The 16,556-nt window shown below is 35.0% G+C and overlaps 2 protein-coding genes across 9 annotated transcripts in view; one reads left to right on the forward strand and one right to left on the reverse strand.

The window, feature by feature from the left end:
- The window catches only part of LOC106674124 (endophilin-A), a 129,064-nt gene extending 121,956 nt beyond the window's left edge, over positions 1 to 7,108 (reverse strand). For 3 of the 7 annotated variants that reach the window (XM_014406647.1, XM_014406643.2, XM_014406645.2), the window contains exon 1: positions 6,904 to 7,107. The gene's annotated coding sequence lies outside the window, so the exon portion shown is untranslated. Of the gene's footprint in view, positions 1 to 6,903 lie in introns of all 7 variants that reach the window. The other 4 variants (XM_024226055.1, XM_024226053.1, XM_014406649.1 and 1 more) reach the window with 2 other exon arrangements.
- The window catches only part of LOC106674125 (odorant receptor 46a-like), a 56,417-nt gene extending 44,590 nt beyond the window's left edge, over positions 1 to 11,827 (forward strand). Inside the window, exons 1-9 of one of the 2 annotated variants that reach the window (XM_024226056.1) lie at positions 1,420 to 2,557; positions 9,966 to 10,180; positions 10,250 to 10,533; positions 10,588 to 10,840; positions 10,899 to 10,998; positions 11,062 to 11,169; positions 11,220 to 11,375; positions 11,429 to 11,541; positions 11,738 to 11,827. In XM_024226056.1, coding sequence (XP_024081824.1) covers positions 10,002 to 10,180; positions 10,250 to 10,533; positions 10,588 to 10,840; positions 10,899 to 10,998; positions 11,062 to 11,169; positions 11,220 to 11,375; positions 11,429 to 11,482 — 1,134 coding nt within the window. In that variant the 5' untranslated portion in view covers positions 1,420 to 2,557; positions 9,966 to 10,001 and the 3' untranslated portion in view covers positions 11,483 to 11,541; positions 11,738 to 11,827. Of the gene's footprint in view, positions 1 to 1,419; positions 2,558 to 9,965; positions 10,181 to 10,249; positions 10,534 to 10,587; positions 10,841 to 10,898; positions 10,999 to 11,061; positions 11,170 to 11,219; positions 11,376 to 11,428; positions 11,542 to 11,737 lie in introns of those variants that run through there. The other variant, XM_014406650.2, reaches the window with a different exon arrangement.
- Positions 11,828 to 16,556: the final 4,729 nt, after the last annotated feature.

Below are 16,556 nucleotides of genomic sequence, written 5' to 3' on the forward strand. Positions count from 1 at the left end.
CCATCGCACAAGCTAACGGCAGAACTACTAAACCTTGAACGTGTTAGGACTAGAAAGATACTAGGCCATCTGACTTGCCACTGCTAACTTGCAGACGTGTAGTGACTATAAACAGCAGAAACGAATAACCGGTAAAGCACACTTGGAGGAAGGGATCCCAGTTAATGCCGACCTTATCTGCTATATAAGTGGCCCTAAGAGTATGCGTCAGAATGTACCTATAGAAATAAACCAAGATATTTATATAAGCACTAGGAATCACCCTTGAGGGTATCTGGGCATATAGGACTGAGGAGGCAAATAAATTTCCTCGAGAAGTTCGATCAGGTCCTTCGTTTCGGCCCTGAACCCTTTTGTGACATACCAAATTGCCATAAACTTACATCCTTCCGACAATTGGTTATGTCCTCAGTTCAATGAGACTGTATTCCAGGACAGAGGGGTGCGAAAAGTCATCAAAGGACCACCCTAACGGCACGGCTACTAAATCTAGTACGAGATAGGACAATAATGATAGTAGGACTGCGGAATGGACACTGCTGACTCTGGAGGCTCGGAGCAGCAGATTTTGCCAGGAAGACGAAACAGTAGAACCTGCCCTCTGTCGGTATGAAGGCCGTGCAGGCTGAGATTCTAACTCCTGAAGAACACGCACGAGAATCTTTAACAAAGCTATCTGGTAAAAAACCTTAACTTTAACTAAGCGCTCTAGACAATGATCAAAATTGCTGTTAGCACGATCTTATGCTTATTTGAATTTTTTTTAGTATCTAAAAAATCTTCCTGGGTAGGCCTTTGTTAACACTTTTACAATTACTTTCATCGAACTTTTCAGTTTTGGGGCCCCTCTATTTAAACATTCTACTGTTGGTTCCATTTTCTGCACCCCAATATACGGCACTGATTTGAAGCAAGAAAGAATTCGCTGTACGGAAGGACGAGTCCTTCCTCAATCAAATCATAAAGTTATGAGATAAAGATTTACAAGGGATAATCACAAGAGATTAAACAGGGCATAAATTCAATCTACAATAGTTTATCCTATCTCGGGTCTATTTTCCTTCCCGTCCGGCTTTGGATTAGAACGTAAAGAACAGGAAAATCTCTGAACAGTTGTAAAGCGATGGGAAATTTCTCAAAACTTGAAGGAGAGCCGGGTTCCGCCCTTGGAACAACTAGGGCGTAAAAGATGCATAATGAACTGCGTACACGACGAAGGGGGAATTAGGCAAGGATGATGTATGCATTCTATTCGAGAAACACTAAAAATTTATTTTCAACGATAAGTACTCTAAGTCAAACATTCTGAATATTTAATGCGGTTGAAGTTTTCTAAGTTCGGCCATACCTCATGTGTGATGATAAGAAAATTAAATCGAGTCAGTAAATACCAAAATTATTTATCTGTACAAAGTCCAGACAGGCTACATACCCAAAATAGGCAGTCATTACAGTATAGAATAAATAAAAAATTAAAGTACAATTTAAAAACGAAATCGTACGAAAAAGTAAATCGACATTTAATGTACCTATGGACACGTATATAACAATATCCAACAATATAAGCCTGCTGAATGAGTTAACCAATAATAAATTAACCATTTGTACACACTGTGACTGTGAAAGAATGGATCGCTAATATGTGATCATGAATTGAGAACGCGAGCTAGGCGAGGAATACAAGCGGAGGTCTATAACTAGTCTATAACTAAAGAGGTTAAAGTTTCTTAAGGTTCGATTCGGAACATTCAAATGAAAGGAGGAGACCGTCTTAGGAACATTAAGAACTCTCCAGCAAAAAGTGGGCGAACCAGCAACTCTACGCAGGTTTAGAATTTCCAGCCCAACAGCTGTAAGTTTACCACAGTAATACAAGTCTGCTGAAGATCTGTAGAAGACCAGATCTGAACACTAAATACCGCACCACTTTACGTTGCACTCTCTCAAGTCTATCCACATCACATAAAACTACACATCTTTATCCAAAGAGATGCCAGAGCCAGAATTCATAGGCTCAGGATCAGCCTCCAATAGCCTACTCACATAACAAGGAGCAACTAAATCTTCGAGGGGAGCTTAAACTAGACAGAACTTTGGGGATGCCTACTGATACCATGACCTCTAACTCAGTTTTGACAAAAAACTTCTAATCAAAATACCTTGTAGAGCAGACTGAGAGAAAGGGATCCCGATTAATGCAGACCCTATCTGGTTTACAGGTGGCTCCAAAACCGAATGTGGGTCAGGAGCTGGCATTTATGGAAATAAACCAATGACTAGAAAATATAAGCCTTGGACAATATGCCACCGTCTTTCAAGCGGAAGCTGCTATTGAACACTATGCCAGGGAGATAAAAAGACAGTCATTAGAAGGAGAATCATATATGTACTCGGACATCCAGGCGGCACTGAAGGCAATTGCCGCATCTAAAGTCCAGAGTCCTTTGGGCCTGCATTAGAGCCCTGACAGACGTTGGGTAAAACAACAAATTATCTCTGTCTGGGTGCCAAGCACACAGGGCAGAGGGGCAACGAAGAGGCCGATGTATTGACCAAGGTAAGTTCAATGAGGACACCTATTGGCCCTCTACCCTTTTGTGAGTTACCAAACTACCAAAAAACGGGATCCATTAGACAATGGATTAATAATAAGTACTCCGCTCAAAAGAATGTAGCCTGGGACAGAGGCATGAGAAAAAGTAATTCGCCTATTTACCTACTACCTTACCGAACCTATTTTACTACTTACTTTAGTTCCAAATATATAAAATTGCTTAGCACAAAGCAAAGAATAAATCACGTTGAACATATTGTCAAGGAGATCAAAAGACTGGAACCAATACAGAATAGTCAGACGGTATTAAAAAGCAATACCTCGTTGGTAGTAAATTCCAGAGATGTTTAGAATTCCACCAAAGCGTTATCAATGATTGGGTACATCAACAAAAACATCCTGTTTGAATAAATAAAGAGAGGCAATAGGCAGAGAATAAAGGGCAAAGGGGCAAAACGAGTAGATTCAATCAGGCCTCCTATAAGTCCCGAAAACCCATTTGTGCCATATCAAATTGTTAAAAACACAGCCTTCTGACAATGGTTATGAATAAGTCCTCGGTTCAATGGGAATTTTCCCAGGTCAGAGGCAGAAAAGTTCATCAAAAGACAAACACATCTGTTAGAGGAGCTAGGCAGCTCTAAAGGCAATTACCTCATTGTTATTGAAGTCGAGAGCCGTTTGGAATTGCATGAAGGGTTTGTGAAATGCTTGGTACAACAAAATCATCCTTGTTTGAGTACCAGGACATACAGGGCATAAGAGGGCGATAAATCAGCCAAGGATCAGGTCACCTATCGGCTCTGAACCATTTTGTGGCATATCAAATTTGCCAAAAACAACATCCTTCAGACAATTGGTTAAGGTCAATGGTACTATATTCCAGGACAGAAGAATGCGAAAAAATTTATCAAAAGACCATCGCAGAAACTAACGGAAGAACTACTAAATCTAGGACGTCTAGGACTAGAATAATAGTTGGACTGTTAACTCCAGGACTGCCGACTCCGGAGGCATATGTATAGGACTCGGAGCGGCAGAAACAAGCCGGTGAAGATATTGTCAAGAAGAAGAAACAGCGAACACGTCCTCTGTTGGTGCGAAGGCCTATGTAGGCTGAGATTACTAATCATGGGAAAGAAAAATCAGGGCCTGAAGGATACACGCGAAAGACTTGAAAAAGCTTTGGGGTGTGGTGAAAAGCCTCAAGTTTAACGAGGAGCTAGATCAAAAAAATGGAGATGCACAACAGACAAATACAGGTCGCGGTGCAGAGGTCGTATATATATTATCTATCTATCCATATCACATTGATTGTCAGGAAACTAACAACATTGGCATGCTCCAAATAGCGTCTAACAATGGAGGAGTTGGATCGCGAAGGGATTGGTGAAGACCACAGTCATTCGCTCGATACAACTAAGACTTCTGAAGGCTTTTTTCGTGATGGTTTTCAAGAAGTCTTGGAAATCATAATTGGAGTTAAAAATAAGAATGGATCAGAAATTTTGGTGACTTCTTTAATATCTCCATTGACAGTACAGCGAAAGTTGCTATTAATTTGTACCTTTATGCTTGGAGAAGCAGATAAATATACACTTTTCGCCATTAATGTATAATTTGTTTAATCGGCATCAGTTCTCAAATACAATCAGATCCTCTTGAAGAAGAATGCAATTATTAACCATAAAATCAATTGAGAATTTTTATTGAAGAATAAGCGAGATCATCGAGGTGAATTTTTGAGAAATATATTTTTAATAATGTATCAGGCGATTAACAGTAAAACTCCAATTTCAAAGTTAAAGTTAAATAATAAAACAAATTCAAGGATCGATCGGCCAGCTCACAGCTTACAATACATCACGCTAAAGACATTCAACACTTATTACTCAATGACGTAATTATCAGTTTAAAGCGGAAAAAATAAATCAATAGAGAAATGAAAAATTGGCATAAATTTACAATTGCACACTCTTCGATAATTGCAACGATTCGAAAATGACTGGTTCACGGCCTAGCCAGGTCGTACGAGTATGCCCTATGATAATGTCATAACAAGAACACGTCGGTTGAAAGGTTTATTACAAGGAAATCCTTGATTTAACAGACTTTTCTCACGACCTCGAACGAAAGGATGGTTCAAATAGAAACAATCGTCTTTAAATTGCGATCCTCACTCACAATCCGTGATTTATTTATTTAAATATTTCAATTAACTAAGACGAAAAAAATTAACAAACTCAATTTTTCTCTATCTTAAAAATCCAACAATTAACTGCTATAGTAATTGTCAAACACTGATTTATTTGTGTTAGACGAATGTTCACGTTAGTTTTCAACCTAATTAAATTTGTTTTAGAAAACAAATTCATTTGGGTTAAAACTAGTTTAATTTCATTTTGGAAAATTTCAATTAATTTAATTTGGTTCCTTTTAGTTTAGGAAAGGATCAATTTGATTATGCAAAAGTTCAATTTGTTTATGAAAAACATTCATTTTAGTTTAGAAAAGGATCAATTTGATTAAGCAAATTTCAACTGAATTTAAAAATGTTTGCTTTAGAAAAAACATTAATTTTGGTTTAGAAAAGGATTAATTTGATGAAGCAAAAGTCAATTGAATTTAAAAATGTTTGTTTTAGAAAAAATATTAATTTTGGTTTAGAAAAGGATCAATTTGATTAAGCAAAAGTTCAATTTGTTTTTGAAAAACATTCATTTTAGTTTAGAAAAGGATCAATTTGATTAAGCAAAAGTCAATTGAATTTTAAAATGTTTGTTTTAGAAAAAACATTAATTTTGGTTTAGAAAAGGAATTTAGCAAAACTTAATTTGATTAGGCTAAAGTTCAATTCATTGGAGAAAAACTTATTTCAGCATAAAAAAGTTCAATGAGTTCGAGAAAAACATTCTATGTTAACACTGAACAATTGCCAAATCAAATTTGATTCGATTTGACTTTTGCAAAATTAAATTATTTCTTTTTCTAATACTTTTTTCAAATCAAATTGACTTGCCAAAACAAACAGACATTTGCTAAATAAAATTGGACCTTTTCTAACCACAATTAACCAACAAGCTTTGTTAATTGAACATTTGGTATAGTAAATTATCCAAGGGTCTTTTTTTTTTGAAGCCGACAAGAATGTTTAAAAAAACAAATTGAACTTTCTTCAAATAAAATTGATTTTCGCTCAATCAAATTACCATTTTCTAAACAGAATGTTTTCAAAAAACAAATTGAAATTTTTCAAGCCAACGGGGTTTTTTTTATTGAACTTTTGATATATTAAATTACCATTTTCTAAACAGGATATTTTCAAAACCCAAATTGAAATTTTTCAAGCCAACGGGTTTTTTATTGAGCTTTTGATATAATAAATTACCATTTTCTAAACGTAATGTTTTCAAAAACCAAATTGAAATTTTTTCAAGCCAACGGTTTTTTTTTGGGGGGGGAGGGATTGAACTTTTGGTACATTAAATAATCCTAGGATGTTTATTTGAAACAAAAAATAAAAATAAAAAAATAAACGTTTTTAAAAAATAAATTGAAGTTTTTTAAAATAGAATTGACTTTTGCTAATCAAATGACCGTTTTTTAAACTAAACTTAACGTTTAATTGAACAAAATTGAACTTTTTCCAAACCAACAGAATCTTGAAGTTAATCTAAAAAAAACTTTTGGTTTTATCTTAGGATCTTTTTTTAAACCAAAATGAATGCAAAAACAAATTTAAGTTTTTTCAAATATGTCAATATGAACTCACTTTTTGTCTCAAAAGAATCATTTTTCAAATATAAATTGAACTTTTTTGAAATTAAGAACGAGTTTCAAACGACAAATTGTTTTTCAGTGTATTTTAGTGTTTCATTTTATTATTTAATTCGATCGAACATCATTGAATGTGTTGAAAAAGATGAATGCAAAAAATTTGGTTTTTACAAAATGGAATAAATAAATTTAAATTTAAGAGCCTAGTAGACAGAAGTAAATAATGGATTTTTTCCCAATGATTTTACAAATAATGAACTTGCACAATTTCAAGGGCAGGATTTTGTTGTTGTTGTTGTTTTTTAGTCAATAATACATTCTCAAGAATGTAAAAAAAGCTATATTTACACACGTAACCTAAATTAAACACACAAATTTATTTAAAATGTGAAGCAATACTTGATGTGAAGCACTTCACTTATCAGACTATTGTCAACATCAATGTCGCAAGTGGTTGCAGAGGTTTTTAAGAATTGTGATGAAGCCTGATGATTCTGAGCCAGTTTACAAGGAATTTTACTTTACGATCATCAGGACAGGAGAAATTGTCTCGAGTAAAAAAATGTACTCACCACTTTTCTGTTTTCCTCGAGTAAAACGCTGAGAAGCTCTGTGATGAATAATCCTTGTGAATGGACAAGTTCTGTGTGCACGTCGACCGACCAGGCTGTCAGAACCAGATTTTTGACGGATCGGACCGAATTTGGTTGACGACCACTGGGTAAAAACAGAAAAAACCCGAACTATGTCTCACTTCTCAGAAAGAGAATAGCAGTTTTGAAGCCTTTGCTGGCCACCTGCTGTAATCGAACAGGCTGACATCTGTGAAGAGGCGGTCAACCAGGGAAGAAGAAAGTACCATCTGTGCGCCATCTGCAGAAAGACGGACGAACCTGCATGGCGTAAGCAGGATCAAAGTCGGCATCCACCTTTTGCTACATCAAGTTCAAACCTTTGCAATCTATTTATTAGAACAATCCCTACTTACAAGTTTTAAAATGTAAACCTTTAGATGTTTCATTAAGGTCTACAAAATGTTGAACCTGTAGTTTAGTCATTACAGATCATTTTGACCTACCCACACCTTCATCGACAGTTTGCATACTTACAGTCGATTTATTAAAACAATTCCCAGTCATAAGTTTAAGAATTTCTATTATTTCCAACATTTAATTACATTCAACTGTAAACCTCAAACAATCTGTTATAGTAGACCTGTTAGCATGATATATGAATAGTTTGGTCATTTGTGACAAGTATGTGGTTTGATGAGCTCTAAAGAGCGATGAACCTGCAGTTTGGTCATCTCCGATCATTTTGATCTACTTTTTTTTTTTTTCAATGGATACCAGGGACTGGTGGAGTTCCCTCCTGAGCACTGCAGCTGAGCTGTTCAGTTTATAGTACTTTTTCCCTGGCTCCATATTTTGGGGGAGGGCTCGCAACACAAATGTGAACTTGAGCCCACGTTGTACCGGTGTTCTTCCATCAAAGAAACTCATTTTTGAAGGGGGTTGGGACCAAATTCAGGCTCGCTCCGATCCCACCCCTTCCATTGATGAGTGCCGTGTCAATTTCTTTCAATTGCAGCCACCGGTCCCCTTAGGCGTCAGAAAAAGTCCAGAGGTGATAGTGGGGATCGAACCCACGACCACGGGATCTACTAGCCGAGAGTCTGACGCTTTAACCACTCGGCTACCGCGGCCCCCCTTGATCTACACTCTTGTTGCTTTTGGTTTGTCAGACCATTTTGGCTTTTTGCCATCATCGTTTAGGCTTATGATAGGAGGAATATGATGAAAGAGAGGAAATCTCTCATGTAATTGAAAAACTTTTTTGTTGAGGTCTGTAGAATGGTAGTTGGCCATTGCTGACCATTCAGGTCTTTCTCTTTGTTTTCATCTGTCTGACATGTGTTGGCTTTTTCCTACTGGTAAGTTTGGGACTATGATGGAAAGGAAACGTAGAATAAATAAATGTTTACATTCTTATAAAGCCATTGGTTCAATAAGATTTACATTTCATTTTTCACTAACTTTTAAGTACATTAGTTCATACGGCTTTGTTCTTTTTAATCTTCTGATGGTGTTTCGGATATGTAGGAGTTTGTTCTCTTCCACATTCTCATGCTGGCTGAGGTGAGACATGTTTGACAGCAAAGCTTTGTATTTCTGTCATGACCTCAGGGATCTTAAGTTCCCTAGGTAATTCCTTATTCCTTACTTACCAAGGTGGATTGGCCTTGAATTTTATTTTGGAGTGTTTGTATGATTTTGATATTGCTGTTTTTGGTACAACCCCATAGTTGAATACCATATGTCTACATAGGCTTTAGGACTTGTTTGCATAATATTTTATTTTTGTATAGCAAGGTTGGAGCCACCTAGAGTTGTCTATGACTTAAACCTATTTCTGTCCTTTTTTTCTTCACGTGTACTTTCATTAGTAGTTCCATCGATTGTGAGCGACAGAATATGGTCCACTTTTTGATTTGTAAAGATTAGATGAACTGATTTCTGCTAATTTAGCTTGATTTTCCACTTTTTTGTCCATTCGTTTATCTTATTGCAAGGATTTTGAAGGATTTTGGTTAAATGGTTGATAGTTGGTCCTACTATCACCACTGTGTCATCTACAAATGTTGCAATTTTTACTCTAACTATTTTCAGAAAATCACTGGTGTATAACAAGTAAAAAAGTAGACCTAATATGCTACCTTGTGACACTCCTGCGTTTGTTTTTAATTTTGAATATTGATCTTCTTGTCTGACTCTAAACCGTCTGTCAGTTAGGTAGGAACTGATAATATCGACGTACTGCTTTGGTAGCATCCTTTTTTTAACAAATATATGAGTTTTTTTTGTTGAAATCTGTAAGATGATGAACCTGTAGTTAGTCATTTCTGATCATTTGGTCTTACTCTCATTGTTTTGCTCTGACAGATTCTTTTAGTATTTTGTCAAGACCAGTGTTGTTTAAATCACTGAGAGGAATTCCATATAAATTGGGAAACTAAATTTTGAGGGTTTTTTGTTGTTAAAATCCTGTTCATTCTGGTCTTATTACCACAGTTTTGGTTTGTCAGACCTGTTTTGGCTTTTTGTCATCATCAGTATGGTTTGGTATGGTGATCACTGAGAAGAATTCCAGAGTAATTAGAAAACTAAATTTTGTAAAAATCTACAGGGTGATCAGCCTGTAGTTAGTCGTTTTGTTCATTCTGGTCTTATTACCACAGTTTTGGTTTGTCAGACCATTTTGGCTTTTTGCCTTCATCGGTGGTTGGAAGGCTATGATGAAGAAAAGGAAACGTACGAATTGGAAAACTAAATTAAGAGATTTTTGCTGAAGTGATCAAACTGTACTGTCTGAAGTGTCTTATTGTCATTTTTTTTTCTTCTAATCCTCGCTTCAGACATCTTTTGGGTGTTTGTGTGGTTATTTATTTTAGAATCTTATTGTTTTCACTTGTGAGCCAATTGTTACAGAAATTCAGTTTTAGCGCAATTCACTATTTGAACCAGTTTATTGAGTTTAAAATAAATGATTAAAAATTGGATAATTTCTTTTTTCATAATCTATGTTATGAGAATTTTTTTTTCTTTTATAAATAAATATACATTTGGTTTTATAGAAATAAACCAGAGACCAACACTAAGAAAAGCAGAAAATGACAGAATTGAAGAAACCTAGTGAATTCGTCTTCCGGATCCTAGGGATAAGCGGTATGATGGTGCCACCGGGTGCGAAGTTCCCGAAAATTTTCTCCATCTACGTTTTGGTACAGTGTGTAAACACTTTTTTATTCATACTCACAAATTTCGTCTCATTGACATCAAAGAACATAGGGTAATGCCTTGACACATTCAATTCCTTTTTTTTTTACACTGTTTTAAACACATACTCTCATTTTTTCAGCCTCTACGAAAAACTGGAATGCTTTCAGTACGGTATCTCAACTTGTCATATATTATCCAAACATATGAACATAGTCTTACAGAGAAAGCGTACGATTAAATTTTTCACACTCATCGATGACATGTGGTCTGAATTCGCACATGATCCTAAATATACGCATTTATTTGTCAAGGCTCATAAAATTTCAGTGAGAATGGTTATAGCAATGATTCTCTTTTATGATGGCCTCATCCCAATGAATTTCGTCTTATGGCTAATTAAAAATTTTTTGATGTCGCCTGATGGTAATTAAAATTTTGTTTGAATTTCCCTTGCAATTTGATTTTTTTTCTTTTTAGTTAAAACCGTGCCCTTGGCGCTATGGGTATTTTTCGATTGGAAAAAGCATATCTTCCTTGGTACATTTTACCAGCTTACTATCTTTGGATCTGCGCTTTTGAGCATAGCAATCAGCATAGCACTGGTACGCATAATTGCCGAACAGGGATCGGTACAGATGCAAATCTTGCATATGATGCTTGAATCGAGGTCACCAGAGGATGATAAAGAGTCCAACAAAAAAATTTACAAACTACACCAAAAAATCATCATGTAAATCCCAACAGGAAATTGACTGTATTAGCATCAAATGACAGACACATTTTTACAGATTTGTCAAGGAGTTTAATTCATTTTTCAGCGCTCACTATTGTTTTGAAATGGTATTATCTTCTATGCAGATCGCCGCACGAGGCTACGCCGCAGTTTCTGTCCGTTTGAATTGAATTATAAATACAACTGTGGACTGTACAACTCTTGAATTTTTTTCACAGGGGCTGAAAGAAGGAAATATAATGATCTTGGCATCATATTTACTTATCGCACTAACTGTGATCCCACCGTTTGTTATTTGCTACAGTGGCAACCTCATCAAGACCCAAGTAAGATCAATATCCAAAATTTTACATTATCTTATAATGTAAATTTCCAGGGTGAAAAGATCTACCGAACAGCTTATCGGAACCAGTGGTACTACGAAAAGACCGATTCGAGAAAGGATCTTTTAATAATGATGACTACCGCCACATATCCTGTGCACCTCCACTACAGATATTTCGTTACATTTTCAATGGAGCAATTTACCACGGTAACAATTTGTATATTTAATTGTTTTCAATATATAAAAATAATATGTTTCAGTTAATGCAAGCGACTTACTCATACCTGACGATGATTCAGCATTTCGATATATAATTTTACAGATTTCAATAAAGAATTTCTTGAGACCTGCGCACATTTTTTTTTCTTACAAGGTAAAACCTAATATGTGACCAAATATGTTTAAATAATAATTAAATACATAAAGAAAATAAGATTTTCATTTCTGACAAAAAAGTTTCATATTGATTCAAAATTGTCGTTTGTTCATTTGCATAAATGAGCTATGATAAAATTGACCTTCTAACAAATTGAGATTTTAAAACATTTGAAAAATTACATTTGTTGCAGGAGACGGAGATGATGCAATATGATAGTAATAGATCGATGATAACAATTTTGACATTTCACTAAAAATGAAGAATTTAAGCTTAAATGTAAACACTGAAGTTTAGAAATAAAAATTTTTTTTTTTAAACAATTAAATCTTTATCCTCATTGGTTTGATCTGTTAGACACATTCTGACCCTGAAGCCAGTGCTTGGGTGTGGGTTGTAAGGATTAAGTCTGGGTTTTTGATTTGACACGAGTTTTTTTTGTGTATTAATGAGTTGTTCATTCTAGGTTTTCAAATACACCAAGGGACAAAAAATTGGCCATCGTTAATATTTTTAATTATCTCTTAGATAATCATCCATTATTTTCATCTTACATTAATATTTGTTATTGTTTAAAGGATTAGAGGAAAATAAAACAAGATAAAATCTCCCGCTTGTGTTTATTTGCTTTTATAAATAAATCTTTGGACAGACAATCTCTTCTTTGTCGGTTTTTCTCCAAAGCTTTTTTCTAGTGTTCCGGTGGTTTGATTTTTTTACGTTGTACCATTTTTAAGTTTCAAATTTGTTTGAGTGCTGATTTTAAGTGATGCAGATTCAGCTAGAATTGTGGCATTGTAGGAAGATGAAAAAGTCAAGCGTATTTGGCCAGGGTGCTTAACATTCCCAGAACAACTGTCCGAAGGGTCTTCCATCGCTATCAAGATACTGGAGGTCACCCAAGAAGGTCGCTATCATGTCACATCTCAGAGAAACGATCGTTTTATGTTCAAATCGACATTCTACGCTGTTGAGATCAAGCGATTCAAAAAGTACAGTTCAATCGAAGACTTTTAAAAACTGGATTAAGTGCGAGGCCTGCCACTGGTTGAGAACTTCTGGCAAGGCACAGAACAGCTTGGTTCAGTTTCACAAGAAATCAGTTGGTCTGAGCAAGATTGAACTAAAATATTGTTTTTGGATGAGTCAAGGTTTGAGGTCTTCTGATGGCTGAGAGAGGGTTTGGAGAAAAATAGGAGAACGGTATATCCCCACAACATTTTTAATTCAAGAAGCTATGGAGGTGGTGGTGTTAGGTTTAGACAGGCATTTCTAAGGATGGTCGCGGTTGATCTTCATCGAGGGTTCTAACAGCTGCACGATACATTGAAGATGTGTTATCATAAGTTGTTCCTTATATGCCACTAATTGGTGATGGTTTTATTTTTATGCATGACAATGCAAGGCCCCATAAAGCTAGGATCACTGGGGACTACTTGTAATGGGCTTCAATTCAATGGTTGGTGTGGCTAGCTTGCAGTCCCGACCTCTATCGAACACCTTTGGGATGAGTTTTCAAACAGGGTGAAAAACTTGCCCAGTGATGCGTGAGAATTTGCAAGAATTAAGAATGGCGCTGAAGGAGTATGAAAATATTCCACAGCACTACATTCAAAATCTCATAAAATGGATGCCATGTTGAATGCATGAAGATTAATGCAAGAGGAGGAAATACTCCATACAAATTCACTAATTTCGTGGTCCGCTTGACCAATTAATATATTACAATTAATTAAGGTTTTTAGTTGAGAAAAAAAAGTCAATGGCACGAACGGGATTCGAACCCACGATCTTCTTGACTTTTGGCTTGACCTTTTGAATTTTCCCTCCTTTTTGCTATTTTTCAAATGTCGTGTAATCGGATTGGATTCTCGGCGACAAATGAAATGGCCACGGAGAGCTTTAGTGAAGTACACTTCATTTTAAATCATTAAATTCACTAATTTCGTGGTCCACTTGACCAATTAATATATTACAATTAATTAAGGTTTTTAGTTGAGATAAAGAGGTTGAGATGGGAAGTTGGTGTCCGAGTGGATCGAGGTCACGATAGTTCAAATGGTAGAGCAGTGGCGTATCAAGCCGAAGATCGTGGGTTCGAATCCCGTTCGTGCCATTAACTTTTTTATCTCAACTAAAAACCTTAATTAATTGTAACTCCATACAAAATTGAACATTTTCTTCATTAACTCCATAGCAACATTTTTGGTAAAATTGTAGGTATAATTTTTTCGGCACATGGCTTAATAGCTAGTCTCTGCCTGAAAGAATACCTCCCCCCATATGAATTTTACTTGTTCTTTGTTTCTTATTCTTCCTGTAAATCTGGATTGGCTTCTGCTGCTAAGGGACTTTAGTGTCGTGCTATCATTCTAGCCTTAGCACATCCTATATTTAGTAATTCTGCCTTTAGTTTCTGCGATGGTTCTTTAATAAACTTTTTTCGCGAGCCTCTGATCTAGAAAACCATTGAACCAAGGACTTTTTCTAAACCATTGCCTCATGGATCTACGTTTTTGGCAGTTTGGAATAATGGAAAAGGGTTCAGGGGCTGACAGGTCGTCGTCATCGTACTTTTCTGCCCCTCAGCCTTACATGACCATTTTCATTTTTTGCCATTTACAAGGGTGAATTTGTGACTATGATGATGGGAAAAAAATCTTTTAAGACTTTAGAAAATTAAATTTTGGTATTTTCTGCTAAGGTCTGCAGGGCGCCGAACCTGTAGTTGGTCATACCAATCATTCTGATCTACCCATCCTTGCTGTTTTGGTTTGTCAGAACATTTTTCCACTATCGGTGGTGGGTTTGTGACTATGATGCAGAGAGGAAATCTCTCGAGTATTCCTAAAATTGAATTTAATTAGTAAATTAACCTTTTTAGTTTATTGAGGCCTGGAGTGTGTTGAACCTGAAATTTGGTCTTTTGTGAAAATATTAATACTTAAATATAATATATAAGGATTAATGTTATATCCAATACATAATTATATTGGTTTGCCTGACCATTTTGGCCATTCACAACCATCAGTTGAAGGGTTGTGACTATGAAAGAAAGGAAATCTCTTAAGTATTTGAAAAGGTAAATTGTGAACGTTTTTGCTGGTGATGAACTCATTGCTGGTCGATTATGTTCATTCTAATCTTATTCCCCAATGTTTTCTTCTGTCTGACATATTTTGGCTTTTGTCATCATCAGTGGTGTTTTTTTTAAATGACAGAAGAATTCCAGGTACTTGGAAAACTAAATTGTGTGAGTTTGATGTGTGATTTGTTGATATTTTCAGGGTGATGAGCCTGTAGTTGGTTATGTTCATTCTGTTCTTACTCCCACTGTTTTTATCTGTCTGACATATTTTGGCTGTTGTCATCATCAGTGGTGTTTTTTTTAAATGACAGAAGAATTCCAGGTACTTGGAAAACTAAATTGTATGAGTTTGATGTGTGATTTGTTGATATTTTCAGGGTGATGAGCCTGTAGTTGGTTATGTTCATTCCGGTCTTACTCCCACTGTTTTTATCTGACTTTGTCATTGTCAGTGATGTTTTTAATGACTGAGAATTGACCACAGAGGTGGTGGATCGAGAGCACAGAAATGAATGGGAATTGATTAATTAAAAATATTTAAGTTATACTTAAATTATATTTAAGTACTCCATATATAATGGTAAGCATTGAAATCTCCAAGTAGCTTTACAGATTGATTGATATTTTCAAGTAAAGTAATTCCTGTCATTCAGGAGAACTTTAGAGAAGTCCAATTATCCGTCAAACCACTTTACACTATTCTCTTGCCAGGATTTAAACCCTGAACCACTAGTGTGACAAATTAACCATTCGGCCCCTTTCATTGGTATTTTTATACAGTTATCTAAGGTCAAAGGAAAATCTCAACAAAAAGTACAAATAACATAGAATAAATTTATTAATAATGTATTATTTAAATAAACTTAAAGTATAACTATATTTCTCATAAAGTTAACATACAATATTATTATACTTTTAATCTGCGAAGTTCCAACTTTAAAAATACAATAGTTTTGAACGTAAAAGTAATGTTCAATTTTTTCTTTTTTTATAAATATAATCTTACGCTTTTATACAAGTAACAACAATCGAAGCCAACAACTGTTGCAAATCCTTTCAATAGACGAACGCATAAAATATCCAATTAAACAACATACACTTATTTCTAACGATTTCAAGGCTCGGCCAGTTAAACATGCGACTCGGAGGAAGCTGATATGAATGACAACACCGAATACCCTGAAGACCACTGTTTTTGGTTCCCTCGAGCGGCGCTGATCAAACGGCTCGAGCACTTTCAAAAAGTAAAGCTGATGCGAAGTTTTATCACAGACAACTAACTAAGAGAACTTTTATAAATTAATGTAATAAATCTTTAATGGTGCAATGAAAAGATAATAGCAATAATTAGAAATGTTCAAACGATCTGTTAACATTTTTTAACATACTAACGTTCATAAAGGCCCTTGACATCTTACATAAACTATGGAAAAGTTCAATTTCAATTTCAAAGTTCATATCTTATATGAGCTTGCTTTTTTTTTTTTTTAACTAAAATGAATGTTTTTCAGAAACAAACTGAAGTTTTTCCAAACCAACAGAATCTTTAAAAAATAAAATAAGACATATAAAAAAATGAACTGTTGCTAAATGAAATCATCTTGGGATCTTTTTTTAAAAGCAAAAACGAACATTTTGCAAAAACAAATTATTTTTTCATGTCAAATTGATTTTTTCTTAATCAAATTGTTCCTTTTCTATACTAAAATTTTTTCAAAAACAAATTCAACTTTTTTCCAAACCAACAGGATCTTTAAAAAAATTTAACTTTTGTGAAACAAATTATGTTACGATTTTTTTTGTTATCCAAAATGAGCATTCTTAAGGAAAAAATTGTAATTTTTCCAAACCTCAATCTTAAAAAGAAAAAATGAACTTTTGCTAAATCAAATTATCTTGGGATCTTTTTTTAAAGCAAAATGAA

Source organism: Cimex lectularius, unplaced genomic scaffold (assembly GCF_000648675.2).
Source record: "Cimex lectularius strain Harlan isolate CLEC.00 unplaced genomic scaffold, Clec_2.1 scaffold110, whole genome shotgun sequence".
Taxonomy (NCBI): Eukaryota; Metazoa; Arthropoda; class Insecta; order Hemiptera; family Cimicidae; genus Cimex; species Cimex lectularius.